This window comes from Exophiala aquamarina, assembly GCF_000709125.1.
Source record: "Exophiala aquamarina CBS 119918 chromosome Unknown aczIA-supercont1.4, whole genome shotgun sequence".
Classification (NCBI taxonomy): domain Eukaryota; kingdom Fungi; phylum Ascomycota; class Eurotiomycetes; order Chaetothyriales; family Herpotrichiellaceae; genus Exophiala; species Exophiala aquamarina.
In genome coordinates this window covers 2,749,099-2,769,137 of record NW_013550584.1, presented here as the reverse complement: position 1 = coordinate 2,769,137, position 20,039 = coordinate 2,749,099, and the positions used below count along the sequence as shown (strand labels likewise).

The 20,039-nt window shown below is 52.3% G+C and overlaps 6 protein-coding genes across 6 annotated transcripts; 4 read left to right on the top strand and 2 right to left on the bottom strand.

The window, feature by feature from the left end:
- Nucleotides 1-523: 523 nt before the first annotated feature.
- Nucleotides 524-1,295, bottom strand: A1O9_06094 (adenine phosphoribosyltransferase; the record flags this gene model as incomplete). Its single annotated transcript, XM_013405304.1, has 3 exons — nucleotides 524-1,012; nucleotides 1,087-1,172; nucleotides 1,226-1,295. The coding sequence occupies 3 exons, from the start codon at nucleotides 1,293-1,295 to the stop codon at nucleotides 524-526; spliced, it is 645 nt and encodes a 214-aa protein (XP_013260758.1).
- Nucleotides 1,296-4,580: 3,285 nt separating this feature from the next.
- Nucleotides 4,581-7,001, top strand: A1O9_06093 (uncharacterized protein; the record flags this gene model as incomplete). Its single annotated transcript, XM_013405303.1, has 1 exon — nucleotides 4,581-7,001. The coding sequence occupies one exon, from the start codon at nucleotides 4,581-4,583 to the stop codon at nucleotides 6,999-7,001; it is 2,421 nt and encodes an 806-aa protein (XP_013260757.1).
- A 334-nt stretch (nucleotides 7,002-7,335) lies between these two features.
- On the bottom strand, nucleotides 7,336-8,592 carry A1O9_06092 (protein phosphatase methylesterase 1; the record flags this gene model as incomplete). Its single annotated transcript, XM_013405302.1, has 1 exon — nucleotides 7,336-8,592. One exon carries the CDS (start codon nucleotides 8,590-8,592, stop codon nucleotides 7,336-7,338), a length of 1,257 nt encoding a protein of 418 aa, XP_013260756.1.
- Nucleotides 8,593-9,491: 899 nt separating this feature from the next.
- On the top strand, nucleotides 9,492-11,177 carry A1O9_06091 (uncharacterized protein; the record flags this gene model as incomplete). Its single annotated transcript, XM_013405301.1, has 2 exons — nucleotides 9,492-9,692; nucleotides 9,750-11,177. The coding sequence occupies 2 exons, from the start codon at nucleotides 9,492-9,494 to the stop codon at nucleotides 11,175-11,177; spliced, it is 1,629 nt and encodes a 542-aa protein (XP_013260755.1).
- A 715-nt stretch (nucleotides 11,178-11,892) lies between these two features.
- On the top strand, nucleotides 11,893-13,968 carry A1O9_06090 (nuclear protein localization protein 4; the record flags this gene model as incomplete). Its single annotated transcript, XM_013405300.1, has 4 exons — nucleotides 11,893-11,976; nucleotides 12,027-12,166; nucleotides 12,231-13,686; nucleotides 13,738-13,968. The coding sequence occupies 4 exons, from the start codon at nucleotides 11,893-11,895 to the stop codon at nucleotides 13,966-13,968; spliced, it is 1,911 nt and encodes a 636-aa protein (XP_013260754.1).
- Nucleotides 13,969-16,358: 2,390 nt separating this feature from the next.
- On the top strand, nucleotides 16,359-19,682 carry A1O9_06089 (uncharacterized protein; the record flags this gene model as incomplete). The annotated part of the gene is made up of 4 exons (XM_013405299.1): nucleotides 16,359-16,539; nucleotides 16,607-17,503; nucleotides 17,558-18,153; nucleotides 18,207-19,682. 4 exons carry the CDS (start codon nucleotides 16,359-16,361, stop codon nucleotides 19,680-19,682), a joined length of 3,150 nt encoding a protein of 1,049 aa, XP_013260753.1.
- Between the last annotated feature and the right edge of the window lie 357 nt (nucleotides 19,683-20,039).

Here is a 20,039-nt window from a genome sequence, read left to right as displayed (position 1 = left end):
GTTGCATGCCTGTGGAAGCGTCTGTTTCCTGGCCTCTGCGACCAGGAAATAAGGTAAAGATCAGGAAACAAGTCCTCGCTTTCCATTCTGCGCCTCTCTGCTTGCTGCTAAAGTCTAGGTACGCTTGCATTTTAATGCCGGACCTTGAAACTCCTGAGAACTGCCTCAACTTTCCTTCGAGTCAGACTGTTTGAGTGTAGTGGTTCCTGAATTCGGTCTGTGGCCATCCATGTTTCTCCTTTCCTCCAATGTGCTATGTTGTAATACAGAAACATATTCAGAAACGCTCAACGCAGACATGTGGATGGATTTAGGCAAGTTCGAGGTTTTGCTGAAATCGCTTGGGATGAGTTGTAGATTTTGCAAGGACGTTGAGACGAGCACGCTGATGTGCTCTGAACCACTCCAGATTTGGAGGCAGTCATGGTTCTGGGACAGCATCTGGAAGTGTGCCGGTGGCCACGATGTAGTAGCACTGTCGTGGCTCGCATATTAATGATCGAGGTATGACCGTAATGCATATTCACTCCGATTGACTTTCCAACAACGTATAAACGGGAGCGTTGAGCTTGTCCCGACCCTTGAGGAAGGTAAGCTCAATGATGAAGAGGTATCCGAGTAGCACTCCTCCAGATTTTTCGATCAGGGCCCCAGCTGCGGATGCCGACCCACCGGTAGCAATTAGATCGTCAACCACCAGCACCTTCTGGCCGGGTTGGATGGCATCTGCCTGTATGGCGAAGGTATCGGTACCATATTCCTTTTCAAACTCGGCCGTTTCAATTTTACCAGGGAGCTTGCCAGGCTTCCTGACTGGAACAAAGCCAGCTCCTAAGCGAAGTGCCAGCGTCGGCCCGATCAGAAATCCTCGGGCATCAAGACCGACAATCACATCTGGCGTGTTGTGCAGTCCAAAGCTCTCGAGAATCTGTAGCTCATAGGCTTGGATGAGATCTTTGTGAAGGGAATGAGAAGCAAATAGTGGGAGAATGTCCTCGAACAAGATCCCTTGCTAAAAGAAAAAAAGGGCAGTCAGTCTTCGGAACAGAGGATTGGCTTATACTACAAGGGCTGAGGACAACTCACCTTTGGAAAATCAGGGTATGTCCTCAAACCGGCCTTGATTCGCTTCTTCAATTCCGGTAGCGCTTTAGAACCGGTGAGTTGGGTGGCTGCGATAATTTAGCAAGGCTGAAAGTCTTTTCCGGTGCAAGGCTCAACATACTGGAGGAGGGGGCATTGGGCTCTGATCGCGCGGGGCCATGGCTGGTGTCAGAACTCGGTTCACTTGTCATGATGAGAGGAAAGTATGCGAGGCAGCAAGAGGGAGCAGGCAGGATAAATATGGAACGAGGGAAAAAAAGATGACAGCAGAGAGTGGGAGTACGAGACGAAAAGCGCAGGACGAATCAGTTGCGCATGCAAGGGCCGACCACAGCAGGGCGGAAGGGGATCTGGTGGGAAGGAATTGGAACTGCCAGGCTGCTAGGGTCAGGACATGCGGCGCTATTCCAGCTTCGCCTGTGGTCTCCGATGATCCAGCATCAGTCAACACACCTGCACAGGCTTGTTGGTAATTGCATGTGTTCTGTTGCAAAAGGAGTCAGCCTGCACGGCCGGGGAGTCCCAACGGGCAAGCTTCTGGTGGTTTGAGATGGTTCGTGGATAGTTTCTTTTGGGCTATTTGGGACCACCAGGGCCACTACTGACAGGGACCGACGTGACTGTATCCGAAGACCACCCGTTGGCACATTGCACCATTGATTGCACCACCCAAACCAGCTCTTGGAGCATTGTGCAGCGGCGGTGTGCACTCGACAAGCGGTCCACTCGGGAACAGAGAAGCAAAAGGTTGACTAACAAGCATGGTGACAGGTGTATGTACATGGCCATGACCATGCCGCACGGCACGAATCTGATGAGTCGAGAACTTGAGGTGTGCTGTTACGCATCCCATCCACAGGCCACTGGTCGGAAGTGGGCTTGGGCTTCAAAGTGGGATCCTCGATAGGGATATCCTATGGAAATCGACGGGGTAGTACCGAGTACGGAGGAATTAAAATTTAGCAACATTCAAAATACCCGGAACGGGAAGATAACACAGTAGCCACCGATAAAAGGAACGATCGATATGGAGGCTGGATTGGGTGGTGAGAATGGTGCTGAGACGAGGGTGGGGTGGAGGGGTGGATTTCTGGATTCTGAGCAGGATCTGTCAGTGAGGGAAGGGTGGGAGGTGCGTTGCGCAAAACAGGTGGAAGGAGCGATTCACGAACCACGAGTCCACGACTCACTTTGCAGGCGCCAGCTGTTGCACCCACTTACCGAGCACAGTGCACTTTTTACGAGCACCTTAAACCATCCACGTTCCTCGTCTGTATAAGGCCCTACTCGCAGGTAATCAGTTAGTGGATTGATGAATTAGCTGCAGAGGGCTGAATTCAACGTTGTTCCGCGTCTTCCTACTTTCCACGGTTCTCTTCTCGCTTCAGTTTATCGTGGCTTGGGCATTCCTTGCTCCGACAAAGTCGTTCCGTACGCCGTACGAAGTACCTCGGACTTTCGCTCACTACTGGTCGGCCCCTCCCTTGTCCTGAGTCCTGACTCCCGAATAGCAGATGCTGATACATACCCTCTGAACGTGGGTGGACCGATGCTGTTTCAGTGGCTGCATTCGGTACAGGATATCGTAACTCGCGAGTTTCTCTCCATTCTTGCTCTCAAGTTCTCGTATGCCATGGCCGAGCCCTCAATCCTCATTGATGGAATTCTGAGCAAGATCCCATCCGTGGTGTCATCATCCTGTCTTAGATTCGTGTCTCCCCCCGCTGTCATCCTGCATCTGCAGTATAATGGAGGTTGACTTTGGCCATTACGGGTGGAAAGTGGAATCCGGCTTGTGTCTTGCTCTGCCACAGTCTGAGCTTGAGCCTGAGCCATTTTTCCCATTCCCCACGCGGCGCAACTCATTTCAAACCACCAGAGCCGCCCGCCCAATCCTTTCTCACCCCCTCAGCTAGGATCTTGCAGCCAATCGCTGCTCCTCTCTCGCTTCCCAGAGGACATGTTCTGGAATTGAGGATCAGCCCTGCTGCTTGTCGATGATCGTCTCTGATCGGCATCCCATGCGGACAAAGGTCCGCCTTCCTCAAGCCTAGCTCTTTCGGCTAATCGTGAATTTCACCAACAAATGGATTGGAAGCAACCCTTACTTGGACTGCCACATACGGAGCAATATTTCCTGGAAACTCAGACGTATCAAGTAGCGGTGACAAAATGCCAGGATCACAAACACCCTGTTAGGAAACTACTGCAAGCCACTTTTCCAGAAGTTGAACAGATCACCAGGGTGTGTCACACAGCCTAACAAGGTCCTCAGCCTTTCCAAGTTTCCTTATTCATGGCCCGGTCAAACCCGTCAAGAGGGGATTATAGATGTACCGTAGTCGTACCTCGTACTGGAGGATCAATGAGAACCTCGAGAGTCGAGAGCCACTGCGATATACCTGGGAGACTTTGGAGCAGTCCACAATTAAGTTCCGCTTCGATGTAGCAGGCCTGCAGCGAGAGTAACATTGCAAGAACCTCTGATAAAAGTCGTGGGTCTCAACCCTAATGCGACGTCGTTTGCGTCGAACGATTGTACTCCCAAGCTTCGCTTCGTGGAAGCGTCTCCAAAATGATGACTGTGAGTCATGGACCACGGCCAGACTCATCACGATAAGACCACGTGGGGGAGACCATCAAACGAGTCGCAAAAATCTCGAACAACGACGAATGTGTTGGTCAGCGCTACAAGGCTCCCTCTGCATTAAATTGCTTTTGTGACCTGCGATCATGTTCTCGCCCCAGCGCCAGCGACAGTGATATTCGAAGAACACACTACCCCGACCATGGGGACTTTTTCCTGAGTCTGAAGTGCAATCTTTGAAATGGGACCCCCCGGCACTCTATCCGCTTAGGTCCCTTACTATCACCCACTAGTTAGGTAGATACCTTGGTAGACAGCGAGGACTCTTGCTATGATGGTTACGATCTCGGGAATCCGTGCCATGACCGTTGTTAGCACCAAATCGCGAGCAGATCGAGTGGTTAGATCAAAATTGCCAGGCCTTATCCTCAGTCAAGCGGATTGCAACACCACGACGTACCGAGGTAGATCTGGACTTGAACATGGACGACTAGCCGCGTAAAGTGTACGTACTGTACGTTGCTGCCTCATCGAATCTTCGGCCCTTCGCCTGATCCATATTTAACTAATGAGACGCTTTACGGACTTTGGTGTTGCAATCACCTCAAGGTGGAATGACAGCTGCATCAACTTGTGTGTTCTAGTCACTTAGAAGTTTACCGGCTTACTGTAATTAGATGGAGATCCGTCTTGGGCGCGTCGGCCTGAGTGAGGGGTACCCTTCTGGGTGCCGTTCATGAGAATCTTATTTGGGACATCAAAGAGTAAAAGCGGCATGTGCAGCTCAGATATTTCCACGTGATTTTGCGTGCGGAGAAAAAAATAATTTGAAGATTCAAGACAACCTTGAGACTTTCGCATAGACGTAATTGTCCAGGAATGAGCAGAGATGGGCCCTTTCAAAAGGGACACTGACTTCATCCTTACACTGTCTGACGATGAGCGTCAGTCTCCACCCAGCGATTCCGAATCCGACCTCGTACTCGTACATACCGCCGGTCAAAAGAGGAAGCGAGAGGACAGCGCAGTCACCGCCCAGAAGGGCAAAAAGAAGAAGTCGAAACAGGACCTGAAGAGAGCTGCGAATGCCACCGCCTCGGACTCTGAGAGTGACGATTCGCAAGGTGTGCAGGATGGTGCTCTAGATCCTGATTTCGAGTTCGACCTAGGGGACAATGCAGCCCTAGATGAAGTCGAAGAGTTTGACGGCTGGGGCAAGGGCGACACAAGCGAAAAAGATGGTGGATCTGCGAAGAAGGGGATTGATCTTGACGAGATAATTGCCCGAAGAGCAGCGAAAACTTTCAAGGCGACGCAAAATGGCCTTCCGGACGGACAAGAATTAAGCGAGAATGGATCAGAGGAGGACCCCGACGACCCTGGCGATGACGATTCCGAGCCTCCGATGATCATGCCAGACTTTGACGACGACGAGCTTGTTGCGCCCGATACATTTGGGGCAGGAATCGATCACGGCGAAGAGAACGAGCCTGATGATGAGCATGATGCGGACAACGAAGACGATGAGCATGAGGGTGCCTCTGACGACGATTCTGTCGCTTCGCCGACCGCTCACCCTGATGATCTTATTTCTGATCAGTCAGATGCAGAATCAGTGATTTCGGCGCCTGACCGTGAAGAGCAGGCAAAGAGGGCTGCATTTTTCGCTCCTGAAGACAACTCGAAACTTCCAACCACCAAGGCCGCTTCCTCCTTTCAGCAGTTTTCACTGTCACGGCCGATCTTACGAGGATTGACGTCTCTATCGTTCACTACACCTACTCCCATCCAGGTTCGCGCTATACCGGTGGCTTTGCAAGGTCTTGACGTTGTTGGCTCGGCGGTCACGGGATCAGGCAAGACCGCTGCCTTCTTACTCCCTATCCTCGAGCGCCTACTTTACCGGCCGCGCAAAGTGCCGACCACCCGCGTTGCCATCCTGATGCCGACACGTGAATTGGCTGTACAGTGCTACAATGTTGCTACTGCACTCGCACGATACACCGACATTACCTTTGCACAAGTGGTTGGTGGATTTTCACTGCGAGAGCAAGCATCCATTTTGAAGAAGCGTCCAGATGTTGTCATCGCAACTCCTGGAAGATTTATTGACCATATGCGGAATTCAGCCAGTTTTGCTGTAGAGAACGTTGAGATCCTTGTCTTGGACGAGGCTGACCGAATGCTCGAGACCGGCTTCGAGGATGAATTGAATGAGATTCTGAAGACCATACCAAAAAGCCGCCAGACGATGCTTTTCTCTGCAACTATGACAGACAGTGTGGACAAATTGGTACGAGTTGGAATGAACCGTCCTGTACGTTTGTCAGTCGATGCAAAGAAGAGCACCACCGCTGGACTAGTGCAGGAATTCGTTCGTCTACGACCTGGACGCGAGGGTATGCGGCTAGCTACGCTCTGCCTCTTGTGCAAAAACGTCTTCACAGAGAGAACCATCATTTTCTTCCGTCAGAAGAAGGAAGCGCACCGGGTACGGATCGTGTTTGGCCTTCTCGGTATCAAAGCGGGAGAGTTGCATGGGAGCATGACCCAAGAACAGCGTATCGGCTCAGTGAACGGATTTCGTGAGGGCAAAACCACCCATCTCCTTGCCACCGATCTCGCGTCCCGTGGCCTCGACATCAAGAACGTCCTAACGGTGGTTAACTACGAAGCGCCTCAAACACACGAGATCTATCTTCACAGAGTAGGACGAACCGCTCGTGCAGGCCGATCAGGCCGGGCGTGCACAATTGCGGCCGAGCCAGATCGCAAGATCGTGAAAGTGGCTGTGAAAAGCGGGCGCACGCAGGGGGCCAAGATTGTGTCCAGGGCAATGGAGACCAAAGAAGTAGACGAGATGAACAAGCACATCGAAGAGCTAGAGGCCGACATCGAAGCGATCCTGAAGGAGGAGAAAGAAGAAAAACAACTCGCCCAAGTCGAAACTCAGCTCACCCGCGGCGAGAATCTGGTCAAGCACGAGGCGGAAATCATGTCGCGGCCCAAACGCACCTGGTTCGAGACCGAGAAGGACAAGCGCGATGCTAAGCAGCGTGGCCACTTCGAGTTGAACGGGCCGGATGGTGGTTCCGTCCGCGTGAAGTCAGAGAAGAAGAAGTTGAGTAATAAGGACAGGAAGCGGCTTGATGCCAGGAAGGATCGTGCCGAGGGTAAGATGTGGCGGAAGGGGAAGGGCAGTGAGGCCATGGCCAAGAGGGACAAGCAAGAGAGCAAGGCGGTCAAGAAGGGCAAGGCTGCTTCGGGAAAGGGCAATGGTAAATCGAAAGGAAAGGGGCAGAGGAGATGATGGAGATGGTTGTTGTACCATTCGTTGACTACTATAGCGAATGATGCATTGGTTCACGCTCCTGCTACGAGTAAAAGCCAAATGTTCCATTAGGATGCGGACCGCTCTAATTGGGCGCCGAAATGATGATCGTCATGTCTGGAACTCGTCTCGATCACTTGTCACTCAACCCAACACCTCAACACAACTGTCTATACATGAAAGGGGTGGGCATGGCACCGAGAAACCACTGCATGTCCCGTCACAGATCTACTCACGCCGTTTCGCGCTTATCGTCATAGTTTACAAAGAGAATTGTGCTCCATCATCCAAGACAAAATAAACATCATAGGAGTCATGACCGAGACGCTCCTGGCAGAGGTGGAGGCTTCAGTTTCCCCTGACGAATCAAATCATCGACCTTGGGCGGCATGACAAACGCAGTCCTATCATTGCGCCTGTAGAAATCACAGACAACCGTAGCCGTCCTGGCAGGCTGGTCCTCGTGCAGGAAATGGCCGGCCTCAGGGAACACTTGCAGCTGGTACTTGCCCTGCATCTGGCCGATCATGAGCTCCTTGTCGAGGCGATCGGTGCCGGCCAAGAGGAGCAGCTTTCCGCCGCGGGACTCGAGGAATTTCTTCGACAAGCCCACGAACCAGTCTTCCCAGAAGGGCTTTGTCGCGGCCAGGTCCGTCCGCCATGTCCAGGTCTTTGAGTCGGCGGACTCCGTGAGCAGAGAGGGCACGGAGACGCGCGCGGAGGTCGTGTTACGGATCGTGCGCGACCGCGTGTGCCATTCGATCCCGGAGGCTAGGGACGGGAACGATTTGGGGCGCGTGGACAGATATGTGTCCATGCTTTGTAGGGCGTCCATGGCGGAGCCTTCGACGACGTCGAGGACGCCATAAGCCAAGAGTGAGCTTCCCAGGAGCCGTTGGTGTGCAACCTCAGTCACGACGGCGCCGCCAAGGCTGTGGCCGATGAGGACGATGTCGGGCAGAGTTGCCCATTTCATGGGTGCTTTGACCGCTTCGACGATGAATGATAGATCTTCTGCCAGGGTCTTTAGGCTCAGATCGAGGGTTTGTGGTGCTCCCGAGCCCCCTGAGACTGATCCAGCCGGCGTGATAGATGTGAGGCCATGGCCGCGGGCATCCAGAGACAAAACACCAGCGTTCGGTAAGAGCTTCAATAGTTCTGCTGTGAAGGCAGCGAACGATAACCCCGACGACCCTGCCCCGTGATGTGTGACTATGAGAGGGCCCTTGGAAGAAGGGGGCGTGAGATAGGCGTGATGACGAATGGTCTCCAACGAGGTCTGACGCTCAAAGGTGAGGTCCTGGGCAAAGAAATCATCCCATGGAAGAGGAGCTGATCGGGACTTGATGGCTGAGCCTCTGGGTTTCTCAAACAGGTTTTGACTTGCGGAAGGTACGATCGTCCCGGTCGAAGAGGCTGAAGAGGCCGAGGAGGACGAATCGTTGGGTGAACTGGCACGGAGACCAGCCAATTGGTCCTGAAGCTCATCGTCCTCGTTCAAAATTGGTGGTGGCTCTGGTGGGAGCTTGGAGAGATGGGTTTTGGCGAATGATCTCTGAAGATCACTCATTGTTTGTTGGTAGGACAGAGCCTCCGTAGAGATCAGAACAAGAGGGGGCGTTCCAGACTCCAGTGCGATGTGGTCAATGCAAGGCTGGCACGGCGGGATTGAGAGTGGGAGTTGTGGCAGGGCTGGCAATGTGTTTGGTTCTCATGGGCTCTCATCTCTGGTCTCCCCCGAAGCCCGAGGCTGGAGGGGTTCGCTCGGTCGGCTATTCTATTGGATTGGGAAACCCGGAAGCCAAGCCGCCTGGCCCTGGCCCCCCTGGGAGCTTCAAACTTCAAGGGTGACGGGGATCGGCACAGGGCTGTCCTAGGCTTGGCCTTTAGCTAAAGTCGACCGCCCCCGGTTAAAGACCAGCCTAGACTGCAGCTGCAAGCATGAGGCAGATCGCCACTCGCGGGCCACTTGCGGCACTTGACTTAGTATGGCACGCACAAGGCGACTGTATTCACCAGACTGAGGACCTTGGAAGGAAAGGATTGACTGTTTCGAAGGTCTGGCTGCCGATCACAAGGCAGTACACCTGCTTTCAGCTTTTGTCGGAGGGCGCTGACCGCAGTAATCCTTTTAGAGTTCATTGTTGGTTATTGGCTTTCATCTTCCTGCGCCGCCGCGGTGACAGCGACGTCGATGGTGTGCCCCACAACACAAAACGCACGGCCAGGTGATGACGTCGGTCCATTTATTTGCTGTGCCTCACTCTTCCTCAACTCTCCCGACCTAAACCACAGAAAGAGCTCTTTAGTTTTTGTTTATGAATTCCATCACATTTCGTCTAAGCTTCTTCTCATAGATTTAGCTGTAGAAAGGCTATCGAACGTCGCTACAAGGGCTATTTAGTTGCGGGGTTTTGTTTCGAATTGGCCTTTGATCCATCCGCACCTGATAAGACCACCTCGCCGACTATGGGGTCTCTCTGGGGAAGCAAGACGAATGGTGAGGATCATGAAGACCAACAGGAGCATCATGAAGACGAAGCAGAAGAACCGAGCGCAACATCTTCACACAGCCAACCGAGTCGACGCTCTGAAGATGCAACTGAACGGACCAGGCTGTTGCCTCGCCACGGTCAAAGTGCTGGATATTTGAGTCCAGATGACCCTGCTGTGAGCTCCCCATCCATAGATTCTGCAACGTCTCCTTAGATTAACCCAAATCCATAGGTCTCTCCATACAATTTGTGGGGAGTTCGAGCATTGCGGTGGTTCGAAGTCCTTTTCCTTGTAATCACCTGCCTGTGGTGGGTCATACTCTTCATATCTCTCTTCGTGAGCCCTCCGAAGATGTACTCGAGGGGGTCAGGTTTCTTTGATGTCTCATACACCACCCTCACCATCGGCAACATCCTGATAGCTCTACTGTTTTTTGCTGTGCCGTCAACCGCAATGAGTATTCTCAGCATGGCAATATCGGTCCTCCTCCTCATCGACATGATCATTATCCTGGCCGCGGCGCGCATCAGACTGGAAGAAGGATGGATTGGGATAGCCTCAGTGGTGTGGGCCGCCCTTATCGCCTTCTACAATGTTGTAGCAAACAGAGCTGTGAAATGGGGCAAGGCTGAGGAGGAACAACGTCTCACTGGACGCCACGAAACACGTCGGTCCCTAAGGGAGTGGTGTGCTGTCTTCACGGCTACCTTCTTCATGGTGATCTACGTCATCATCACGGTCCTTCTCACGGCAACCTTGGTTCTACGTTCCCGCGATGCAACGCTGTCCCCTCCAGGCCGTCGTTACCTGGTGGATGGTGACAAGTATCAAGTCCACTTTGCATGTGTTGGCAACCAGACGTACACCCACAAGGGCAAACCCAACCCTACAGTCCTCCTGGAAGGTGGATACATGCCAGTTGAGGATTCTTTTGAGGAATGGGTTTACGATGCCTATCAGAATGGTACCATCCCCCGCTACTGCTACTGGGATCGGCCAGGATTGGCGTGGTCTGATAACGCGCCATCCCCACATTCTGCTGGAATGTCTGCCGATGCAATCTCGGAGGCTCTCGCCGTTGCTGGCGAGGAGGGACCATGGATCTTGGTCTCTGCAGGCATTGGCAGTATTTACAGTCGGGTGTTTTCTGCTCGGCACCCGCGTGCCATCGCAGGCATGATGTTCATCGACGGGCTACACGAGGATCTACTCTACAAAATCGCAAGCCCAGGTCGAGGTTTCGTGCTCTGGGGCCGTGGGATCATCTCACCGCTAGGACTTGATCGACTGGCTGGTGCACTATTCAAAGGGCGCACCAAAGAAGACCGAGTCTTCGGCAAGTCGTCTTACCAAGGTGGAAAATTCATCAAGAACAAGTTGCAAGAAAACTTGATCGCAGATACATTGACGAAGAACGAAGTGGTTAGTGCAAGAAACATACAAGATCCAAAGGTCCCGCTCGTGGTGGTGACTTCAGGTGTGCACATCCGACAAGATAAAGACTGGGAGCGAAAGCAAGAGGACTTGACCAAGGTCACTGAAAAACTGCTGGCGTGGGACATTGTGAAGGGAGCACCACGAGAAGAGGTGTGGAGAACATTGGAAGGCCGAAGGATGCTGGAAAAGAGACTGGGAGAACTTTACAATAATGGTTCTTAAATGGAGCGACGCACCAACAGAGTGCGTCAGGATCAGACACCAAAACGCTGCATCAGGATATGTAGTCTGCGAAGCGAGGGAGTTTGGATTTCCGGGAAATGAAACCGAAAGTATGAGCACAGAATATTTGACGGGCCTCTTCACATCCCCCGCACGTCTACTTACTAGGTAGCATCAGTAATACGTAATTGAGCCAAGTCACAGAGGGAATTTTGAATCCTGCCAGTGCAGTACTTGTACATAGTGTGACAAGAAGGCTGCTGCCATTGATAGGCTGCCTCTGAACAGTGTCCCAGATCACATGACAAGCCTTGACTTGGAAGGTGTAGCGACTGGTGAAATGCTTGTATGACGCAAGAACGTCGGCCTGCGTTGGATGATGTTGGAGAAGGCACCACCACCATCAGTATCACCGTTACGGAGTTTGTGATCTGGATTGCCGCAGCCACCTTTCTAGGCACCGTTTCGTCCAGAGCCTCATTCGTTAGATATCTCACCAGGTATTGGCTGAGTATTGACCTTCTCGCTCCATGAGTCGCCATTATATTCTTTTGCTTTCCAGCACTCCTCCTCGTGACTGGTGACCGCTGTGTCAAGGCTCAAGTGTCCAACCCAACGGAGACGACCATCACAGCCCTTCCACTACCAAAACCCCAGCCCATTTGCTTGACTCTCCATCTGAAGTACTCTCCGTATCTGCCATCATACAGGCGCCATGTTGTTAAGATTTGAATCGAAATGGGGTCAGTTTCGACTGAATGTTGAGCCCACCGCACACTTCTCCTCCTTGACTTCTCTGGTACGTGGACATCTCTTGGAGCTTGACATCTTACTCACCAGACCAAACAGATCCTTGATCAACTTCCTCCAGATACCGATGCCGCCTCTATAGTACTCAGCAATAAGCCCGTGAGCTCGAAACCAGACCCTGAGCGTGAGAGACGCTTGAAGGATCTCCCTGGAGTTGAGCTGCACCAAGTTAATCTAAAGTGCGTATAGATAGATCCCAGACCTGTGACGCCCTGGACCTATTGGGACTAATCTACGAATCAGACATGGGGATAAGTTATACCTAGGATATTCCGAGGTAAAGAACCTCTCAAACGGCCATGCGAGCCACGTCAACGACGCCTCACCTCCACCTGCACGCCGCCTCAACGGAACCATTGCCCTCCCCGATGTCTCGGTCCCCATTACCGCCCCCGCAGTCACATCTCCTACTCTAATACGAAAACCTTGGGAAGTTATCAAGCAGTCTCCTCTCGATGATCGTTTGGACAAACTCGATGGCAAGATATCTAGACCGCGAGATCAGAAGATGTGTCGACATGGTCCCAAGGGCATGTGTGACTACTGTCAGCCACTGGAACCTTACGACAAGAATTACTTGGCTGAGAGAAAGATCAAACATTTGTCATTTCATGGATACCTGAGGAAGATCAATTCGGCGACGAATAAGCCTGAACTCAAGAGTTCATATATGCCACCACTTTCGGAGCCGTATTATCGAGTGAAGAAGAACTGCCCCTCGGGCCATCCACCTTGGCCTGAAGGTATTTGTACCAAGTGCCAGCCGGGCGCCATCACGTTACACCCACAAGAATTTCGAATGGTGGACCATGTGGAGTTTGCCTCGCCTAACATGGTGGACAAATTGATCGACTTTTGGCGAAAGTCGGGCGGTCAACGACTCGGATTTCTTTATGGGCGTTACGAGGAATACCCAGAGGTACCCCTCGGAACCAAAGTTGTGGTTGAAGCTGTCTATGAGCCTCCACAAGTCTGTGAAATTGACGGCTTGACGTTACTCGAATGGCTGAACGAAAAGGATGTTGACGCTGTGGCTGGAGCTTGTGGTCTCGAGCGCGTGGGAGTCATCTACACCGACCTGATGCCTCCAGACAACGAGACTGGACAGGCTCTTTGCCGCCGTCATATTGATTCTTACTTTTTGCCATCTTTAGAGATCGCATTTGCAGCGCGGCTTCAAGCACAATACCCTACACCTTCGAAATGGAGCGAAACAGGACGGTTTGGATCTCGGTTTGTCACGTGTGTTGTCACTGGCGATCAAGATGAAAGCATCACTATCAATGCATATCAGGCGTCGAACGCAGCTGTTGAAATGGTGCGAGCGGATATTGTTGAGCCTTCGGCAGACCCAACTGTGATGCTGGTTCAATCAGAGGATGATGAGATAACTGGGTCCCGGACGCGATACATCCCCGAGGTTTTCTATCGACGTATCAATGAATACGGTGCTAATGTGCAGGAAAATGCCAAGCCCAGTTTCCCCGTTGAGTATTTACTGGTGTCGCTGACGGCAGGTATGCCTATTCAACCATCTCCACTGTTCAAGAACAGCCAGTTTCCCGTCGAGAATCGAGAAGCGGTAGCAGAAGGACAGGATCCCAAAGACGTGGCCAAGCAACTCAGTTCGAAAAAGCTCGAGGCAATCTCAGACTTCCATCTCCTATGCTATCTTCGTGGGATGGGGATATTCACCGAGGTAGGTCCCATGTCCCTCCGTGATATTTATCTGACCTGGATGATTTTGTAGGTTGAGGAGAAAATCCTGTGCAAAGTGGCAACTACAGGTGACCAGGTGGATGCAGCTCATCTGACTCAGACAGAAGGCTGGGGAACATTGACGGCGATACTCGATTCATATGGTGAGCGGTCCTTGAAGCGTCCTTGGTCGCTAGAATCAGACAGCGAGCTTTCCAACCCTGAGAGCCCATCAGAAGGTCTGGCTAAGAGATTCAAACAGGCGGCTAGTCTTGAACGCTAGAAATGGAACTTGCTCCGTGACGGTGACGAAGCCATGTTAGGGCCCGGGGACTGAAGTGGATTGACCTGAACAGGCTCAGTATACCGGCATAGCACACAGGGGTCATGCATGCAGAAGGGAAGGTATTGGAAAGTGCATCGGGGTGTCGGCCTGTTTGAGGATTCCAGGCTTGTGCGATGATCTTGTGTGGGAGCTAGATAGATAACGCTTAATGAGTGGAGACAATCAGCAGGGCAGAGCAATGGAAACAGAAGTTGAGACAAGGTTTGGGATGCGAGACGTTCAAACTGGGCTTTGGCGATAATGGGCAAAACAATATGGTGATGGATTTGGAGGGCGGATGTCGATCCATCGACTGGAGATCGACAATGTACAGTGGGATGGCGCCTGATCGACATGTAGCGAGGTACGGAGAACGTCACAGATAGAGGGATATCACCACCAATGGAGCGTACTAGTGAACTAGATTGGTCTTGTGCATGGCCGAAAGCAGCGGGTGACTTATAGTAATTTTTGATAGGGTTTGGATCTGGCGGTCAGGTCACCTGGCCTCTGCGAAAAATTCCGGATGCAACAGGGAAACCAAGGGTCCATGTGACGACACAGGAGATGGGATGTGGATGTGGACGGAAACGACAGAAAGTACCAGGGCGGCGACCAGGGGGGGAAATAGAATGAATGCATGAATAATGGTCACAACCATGTGTTCACGGATTTACTATTGCTACAGCATCACAAGGTTCGATGAGTTTGCTCGGTTCGCACCAAGCACTCCCGATGTGAATGATGGCCCATGGGATCAATTGGGTTCGGCAAGTGCGGGAGGGGGGTGCTTCTAGAAGGGCCGTGGAAGAGGTTGATGGACCTTAGGGCCTTGGGGATCGTCAATGGGGGCCCCCTCAGGCTCTAGAAAGATGACGGAAGAGTCAAGACTCGTTGGGGTGGGGAGGCACCCAGGAGGGGAACGGGAACATCAGTCAGTCCAAGTTGATGACTGACTGATGGTCCACGGCTGGGTGGAAAGCGGGCCCCTCAGGCCGCAGGCAGTGACTGTGAGTGGGTGGATGGCTGGAGTTGGCGGGAAGAAGGGCTAAGAAGCGTTCCAAACATGTTCCCTGGGCCACGACCCATGAGTCCACGACTCCATGCTCCATCATGATCAGGCTTCAGGCATTCCCAGGAGAAATCGCACTTGAACTGATCAAGAAGGACTTGCCGTGCGCTTGGGGTTTGAGACTCCCCTCATTGGCTCCTGCTCCGCATTCGAACGCCTCTAAGCAGCCTACAATGCGCATAGTGCCACTAAGAACGAAGCCCCCTGGCCCCCTCCAAGGAGCCCATCGCCCCAGCCCGCGCAGAGAAGACTGAGAGAAGGAAAGCAGAGCAGACCATTGCCCGTTCCTGCTCGGTCTAACAAGCCCTCTTCGCTTCTTGCACTCTTGGACTTTTTAGACGCAGCGGTCCCCATTGCCTACCTGACCTGACCTTACCTTGCCTCTTACCTCAGGTGGTACTTCGTAGGGATACTGTCTCCCTTGTACTCGTATGGCCAGCCAGGTCGGGTGGTAGACTCGTACTCGTAGCTGTCTTTCCTGCCATTACTATTACTATGACTACTAGTGGGCATGCACTACCACTCACTAATCACCACCACTGCCACCAATATCACCGCTAACTAACCTCCCGACCTCCCCAGAAACCTTGCCCTCTTTTCCCTTTCGACTCTACCACGGTGTTTGAGATACTATAGCAAGGTACGAATCCTGCCAGTGTTAGTTGTCCAACAACAGCAACAGCGCCATTGCTACCTTTCCTGCTCCTCCTCAGCCGCTCGCCGCTTCTGCTGTGCAGCCGTGCTTCACCAACCCTGCACCTGCAAGCTTGTAACCACCACCACCACCACCACCACCACCACCACCACCACCATCCACTTCCTCTCCCTCTCGACACCTGCGCCTATCCGACGACTCGACAATCTTGACAGCTACCGTCCACCACTCCAAATCTGCGCACCTCTGTTTCTCAACTTCCTCCATCCATTCCGCGACACCGGCCTGAATTGCTCGTTGGCAATATACAAACGGACTTGTATTCCAGTCATTGTGGCCGCCCAAACCTCCTCTCTTGCACTCGCGCCTTCGATATAACCCGACTGATCTGCACCCTCCCTCCATCACTGCGCAATCCGCGCCATGCTTCTGCCATAACCGCACTACATTCGCCGACTCTGCTTTTGCCATCGCACGTCGACGAGAATAGCGCACGCACACCACCAATATTGCTCTTCAACACTCCGTCGATCGACCTTGATCAGGTTGCAGAATGGGCCAGTAAGGTCCCAGACGAAGCAAGAGTGCCTTGTCTCTTTCATCCGCTGCATACCTCCAGCCATGGATCCAAGCGCTTGTCGAGTCATCTACATCGACGAGCGATTCAACACTGAGCGATGGATCTCGAGGGAGGGGCTGTCTCCCAGCACACCGCAGAGAAGCGGCTCTCAAGGAGAATTCTCCGACCTCCCACACGACCTACAAACCAACGTCAATGCCTTTTTGACCGTTTTCAATCAAGGTGGGCCCATCTTCCACAGTCCACGACTTTTGCTGCTGATGGAGAAGCTGACATGTGCATCGACCAGTTTACGTTTGCTCCTCCGGTAGAGCTTTCTCCACCAAGCTGTCAGAGCTTCATGACCAGGTCAAGCTCGACTGTACCCCAATTCTCGCTTGTTTTGACATCGGCTCTGAGTCAAAGGTAGAACACCTGCGCTCATCACGCAACAAGTTCAACCCGGCCTCCGATTCCCCTCTCCCCTCGCCGAACCTTCTTCGTCGAGAGATCACCTTCTCCTCCGAGTCCGACGAATCCTACGGTCTTCAACTGCTGTCGCGGATAGCTTCCGATCTTCAAGTTGAGGAGGGAGTTAAGCTCATTATACCTGTTGCCATTGTCCAGCCGAAGAGAAAGGATTCTTACGATCACAACCACGCTACGGATCATCTACATCCGAGCAGCATCTCCAGAGCCCCGCTTGGTCAAGAGTCCACCGCGGTGGAAATCAGAGACAACTCGGACATAATCGATGCTCAGCTGATGCTCCAATGTCTCGATGCCGGTGCCCTCGATGTGGTCAAGAGCCCGCTAGATAAAGCGGGGATCATGGGCCTGACCGTTCATGCATATCGCATTTACAAGAGTGCCAAGAAGGAGCAAGCTGGCTTCATGGCAATGTCCCGCAGAGGTCGTAAGCAGTCCTGGGTGGGCGTTGAGGATGAAAAACCATATGCTTATCTTCGGGAAGCTATGGTCAAGAAACTCTTGAAGGGCATCTGTGAACCACAAAATATCATCGAAGACTATCAGCACCGCAATCTCTACATCCAAGATCGTCGGAAAGAGGTTGTCGCAGAAGCAATCGGCAGATGGGATTTTTGTGGCCACGATTTCACCGAGGACGAACTAGTTTATGCAGGTTACTACATACTCAACCATGCTCTCAAGATGGAAGCAGCAGAACACTGGCGATTGGATCAAGGTAAATCTCACTTACTTTCTCTCGATGACTGGAATTGACCAAGTCTTTGTATAGCGGACTTGCTTCACTTTATGCAAGGTTGTCGAGTGGCTTATAATTCGTTTGTCCTTTATCACAACTTCAGACACGCCGTGGACGTCCTTCAATCAGTCTTCTATTTCCTAGTAGCCATCGGTGCGCTCCCACCATATCCTGAAGGGGCCGGACCTGCCCCCTACGCGAACAAGAAGTCACCCATTGCACGCCTTGTTGGCCCATTTGAAGCCCTCAGTCTCCTGATTTCTGCTATAGGTCATGACGTCGGTCATCCTGGTGTGAACAATATGTTCTTGGTCAAGTTGAATGCTCCTCTCGCCCAGCTATACAACGACCAGTCGGTGCTAGAGGCATTCCATTGCGCGGCTTATTCACAAATTCTAAGACGACACTGGCCCGCTGCTTTTCAACATAAGGTACTCCGCAAACTTATGATTGACACTATATTAGCTACCGATATGGGAGTACATGCAGACTACATGGGAAAGCTGGGTAACCTGCAAGAGAAGATTCACCAGAGTGGAGATACCGATGGTTGGGCTCCGAAAGACATCGAATGGGCCAGGACGCTGACCTGCGGCTTACTGATCAAATGCGCCGATATCAGTAATGTTGTAAGTAATCTATTTAATCATCACCTAAAGAACCCAGAGACTGACTTATCCAGGCACGGCCATGGTTGGTGGCTGAAAAATGGACTCATCTACTGCAGAAGGAATTTGCACATCAAGGAGAGATGGAATCAGCTGTCGGTATGGAGACCACATTGTTCGGTGGTCCACCAGAATTAGGCAACATGCTCAAACTGGCTAATGGCCAGATTGGGTTCATGACAATCTTCGCCCATCCACTCTTTGCCAATGTGGCCGATATCATCCCAGCCATGCGCTTTGCCGCAGACGAGATCTTGACGAATAAAGGGGTCTGGTTTACTAGAGCGGAACACGAGAAGAGGCTGCAGGTCTTGCACAAGCAGGGTGGAGGCTTGACTGACAGTGGTGCTGTTAGTCCCAGGACCCAGAGTCCAGTTGGCCGCAAGTCCACGCCGGATCACAGCCTTCTCGCATCGTCACCTTTGCGAGAGCGTGCAAACACTCCAGATAATGAAAGGGCTGAAGACCACACTGAGAGGGGGAGAGGTCGTGGGAGCGGGACACAAACAGCACAGGATCACCCAAGAGGCTCGACCTTGGCGGCAGTTGCGGCTATCCCAGTTTCAGGCGACAACACCACTCCCACCAGATCGTCTTCAGCCAAGGCCAATTCAATTGTGGAGAGTCGGAGAAAGTCAGCTCTCGTTAATGGCGAGCATATCTCGAGACTTTCTGCGTTTGACGGAGAGCAGGGCCTTGATTCTTCGAGCACACCGAGGCTGACATCCACTAAACCTGATATGTCAGACGAGTCAGAACAAAGCCTGAATGACACTAGGAGAGACAATGCAGTCTCAATGCGGGCTGGCGTCGAAGCCTTGCCCAAGGGTTTATTACAAGATGAGAAGGACCGAGAATCCTCGGCAGAGGCGTTGTCAAAGTTCAATTTTGCGACATCTGACCAGGATGAACCGGTGCGAACGTTTAATCCGCAGCGAAACTATACTGCCCCTCACGCCGATGCGAGAGCCAGCGCTCCAGCTCCGACAGGTAATACGGAGCACCAGAATCCTATAGTTGTTGGCGCTGATGATGCGAGGCAGACTCAGAGTGAAGAAGTTACGAATGCAACGCTGAGGTGCGGCAGCGGTAATGATACCTTGACACCCGTCCAAAGTACCGAAGCCTCAAGTTATGCTTCGGAGAAGAGTGAGAGCTATCCACGGATCAGAAGCAGCTTCCAGGCGATACGGAATCGTGCTGCGAGTGCACCTCTATCACCCGGAAGTCCAATCATGCAGCCTAGCTTCAGTATGGGAAGCAACAGCATCACCAGTCGCGAGAGCAGCAAGCTTGATGTTCATGCCACAATACTCAGTAATGGTGAGGTCGACGAGTCTGGCAACCGGGACCGAAAAGGCAGCTCGAGATCCGTGGGCCGACGGCGGAGCAAGCTAAAACTAAATCTTGCGTTTTGGAAGAGGAACAAGAGCGAAAAGAGCGTGGGGGTGGATGAACGACCAGATAGTCAAGGAAGTGGGGGACGGTAAAGAATGTTGTGGAACGATGGTGTTGGTGTGTTTTCATGTCTAATTGCAGCGTTATGGCCCATGTTTTATATTTTATATCCTGGTTCCAGGACGGACTCTTTCTATGTGGGCGGTAAGGTATATCAGGCATTGCACTGGGTTGTGGAACAAAAGGAGGCAGAACTACGGAGTCTTGACTAACTTGCAGGACCGTGGTGGTACTGGGCCGGTTTAATCGTGTTTTGTTTTATTCCGGATGGATGGAAGCTGGGACAACAGAAGACATGCAAGAAAGGTTGTGTGCCAAACCCGTGTCCTGGAGCAATCGACGGTGGTATTGCCAGCTGAGGGCGCTAGGGTTACTATTGTGGTACCAGA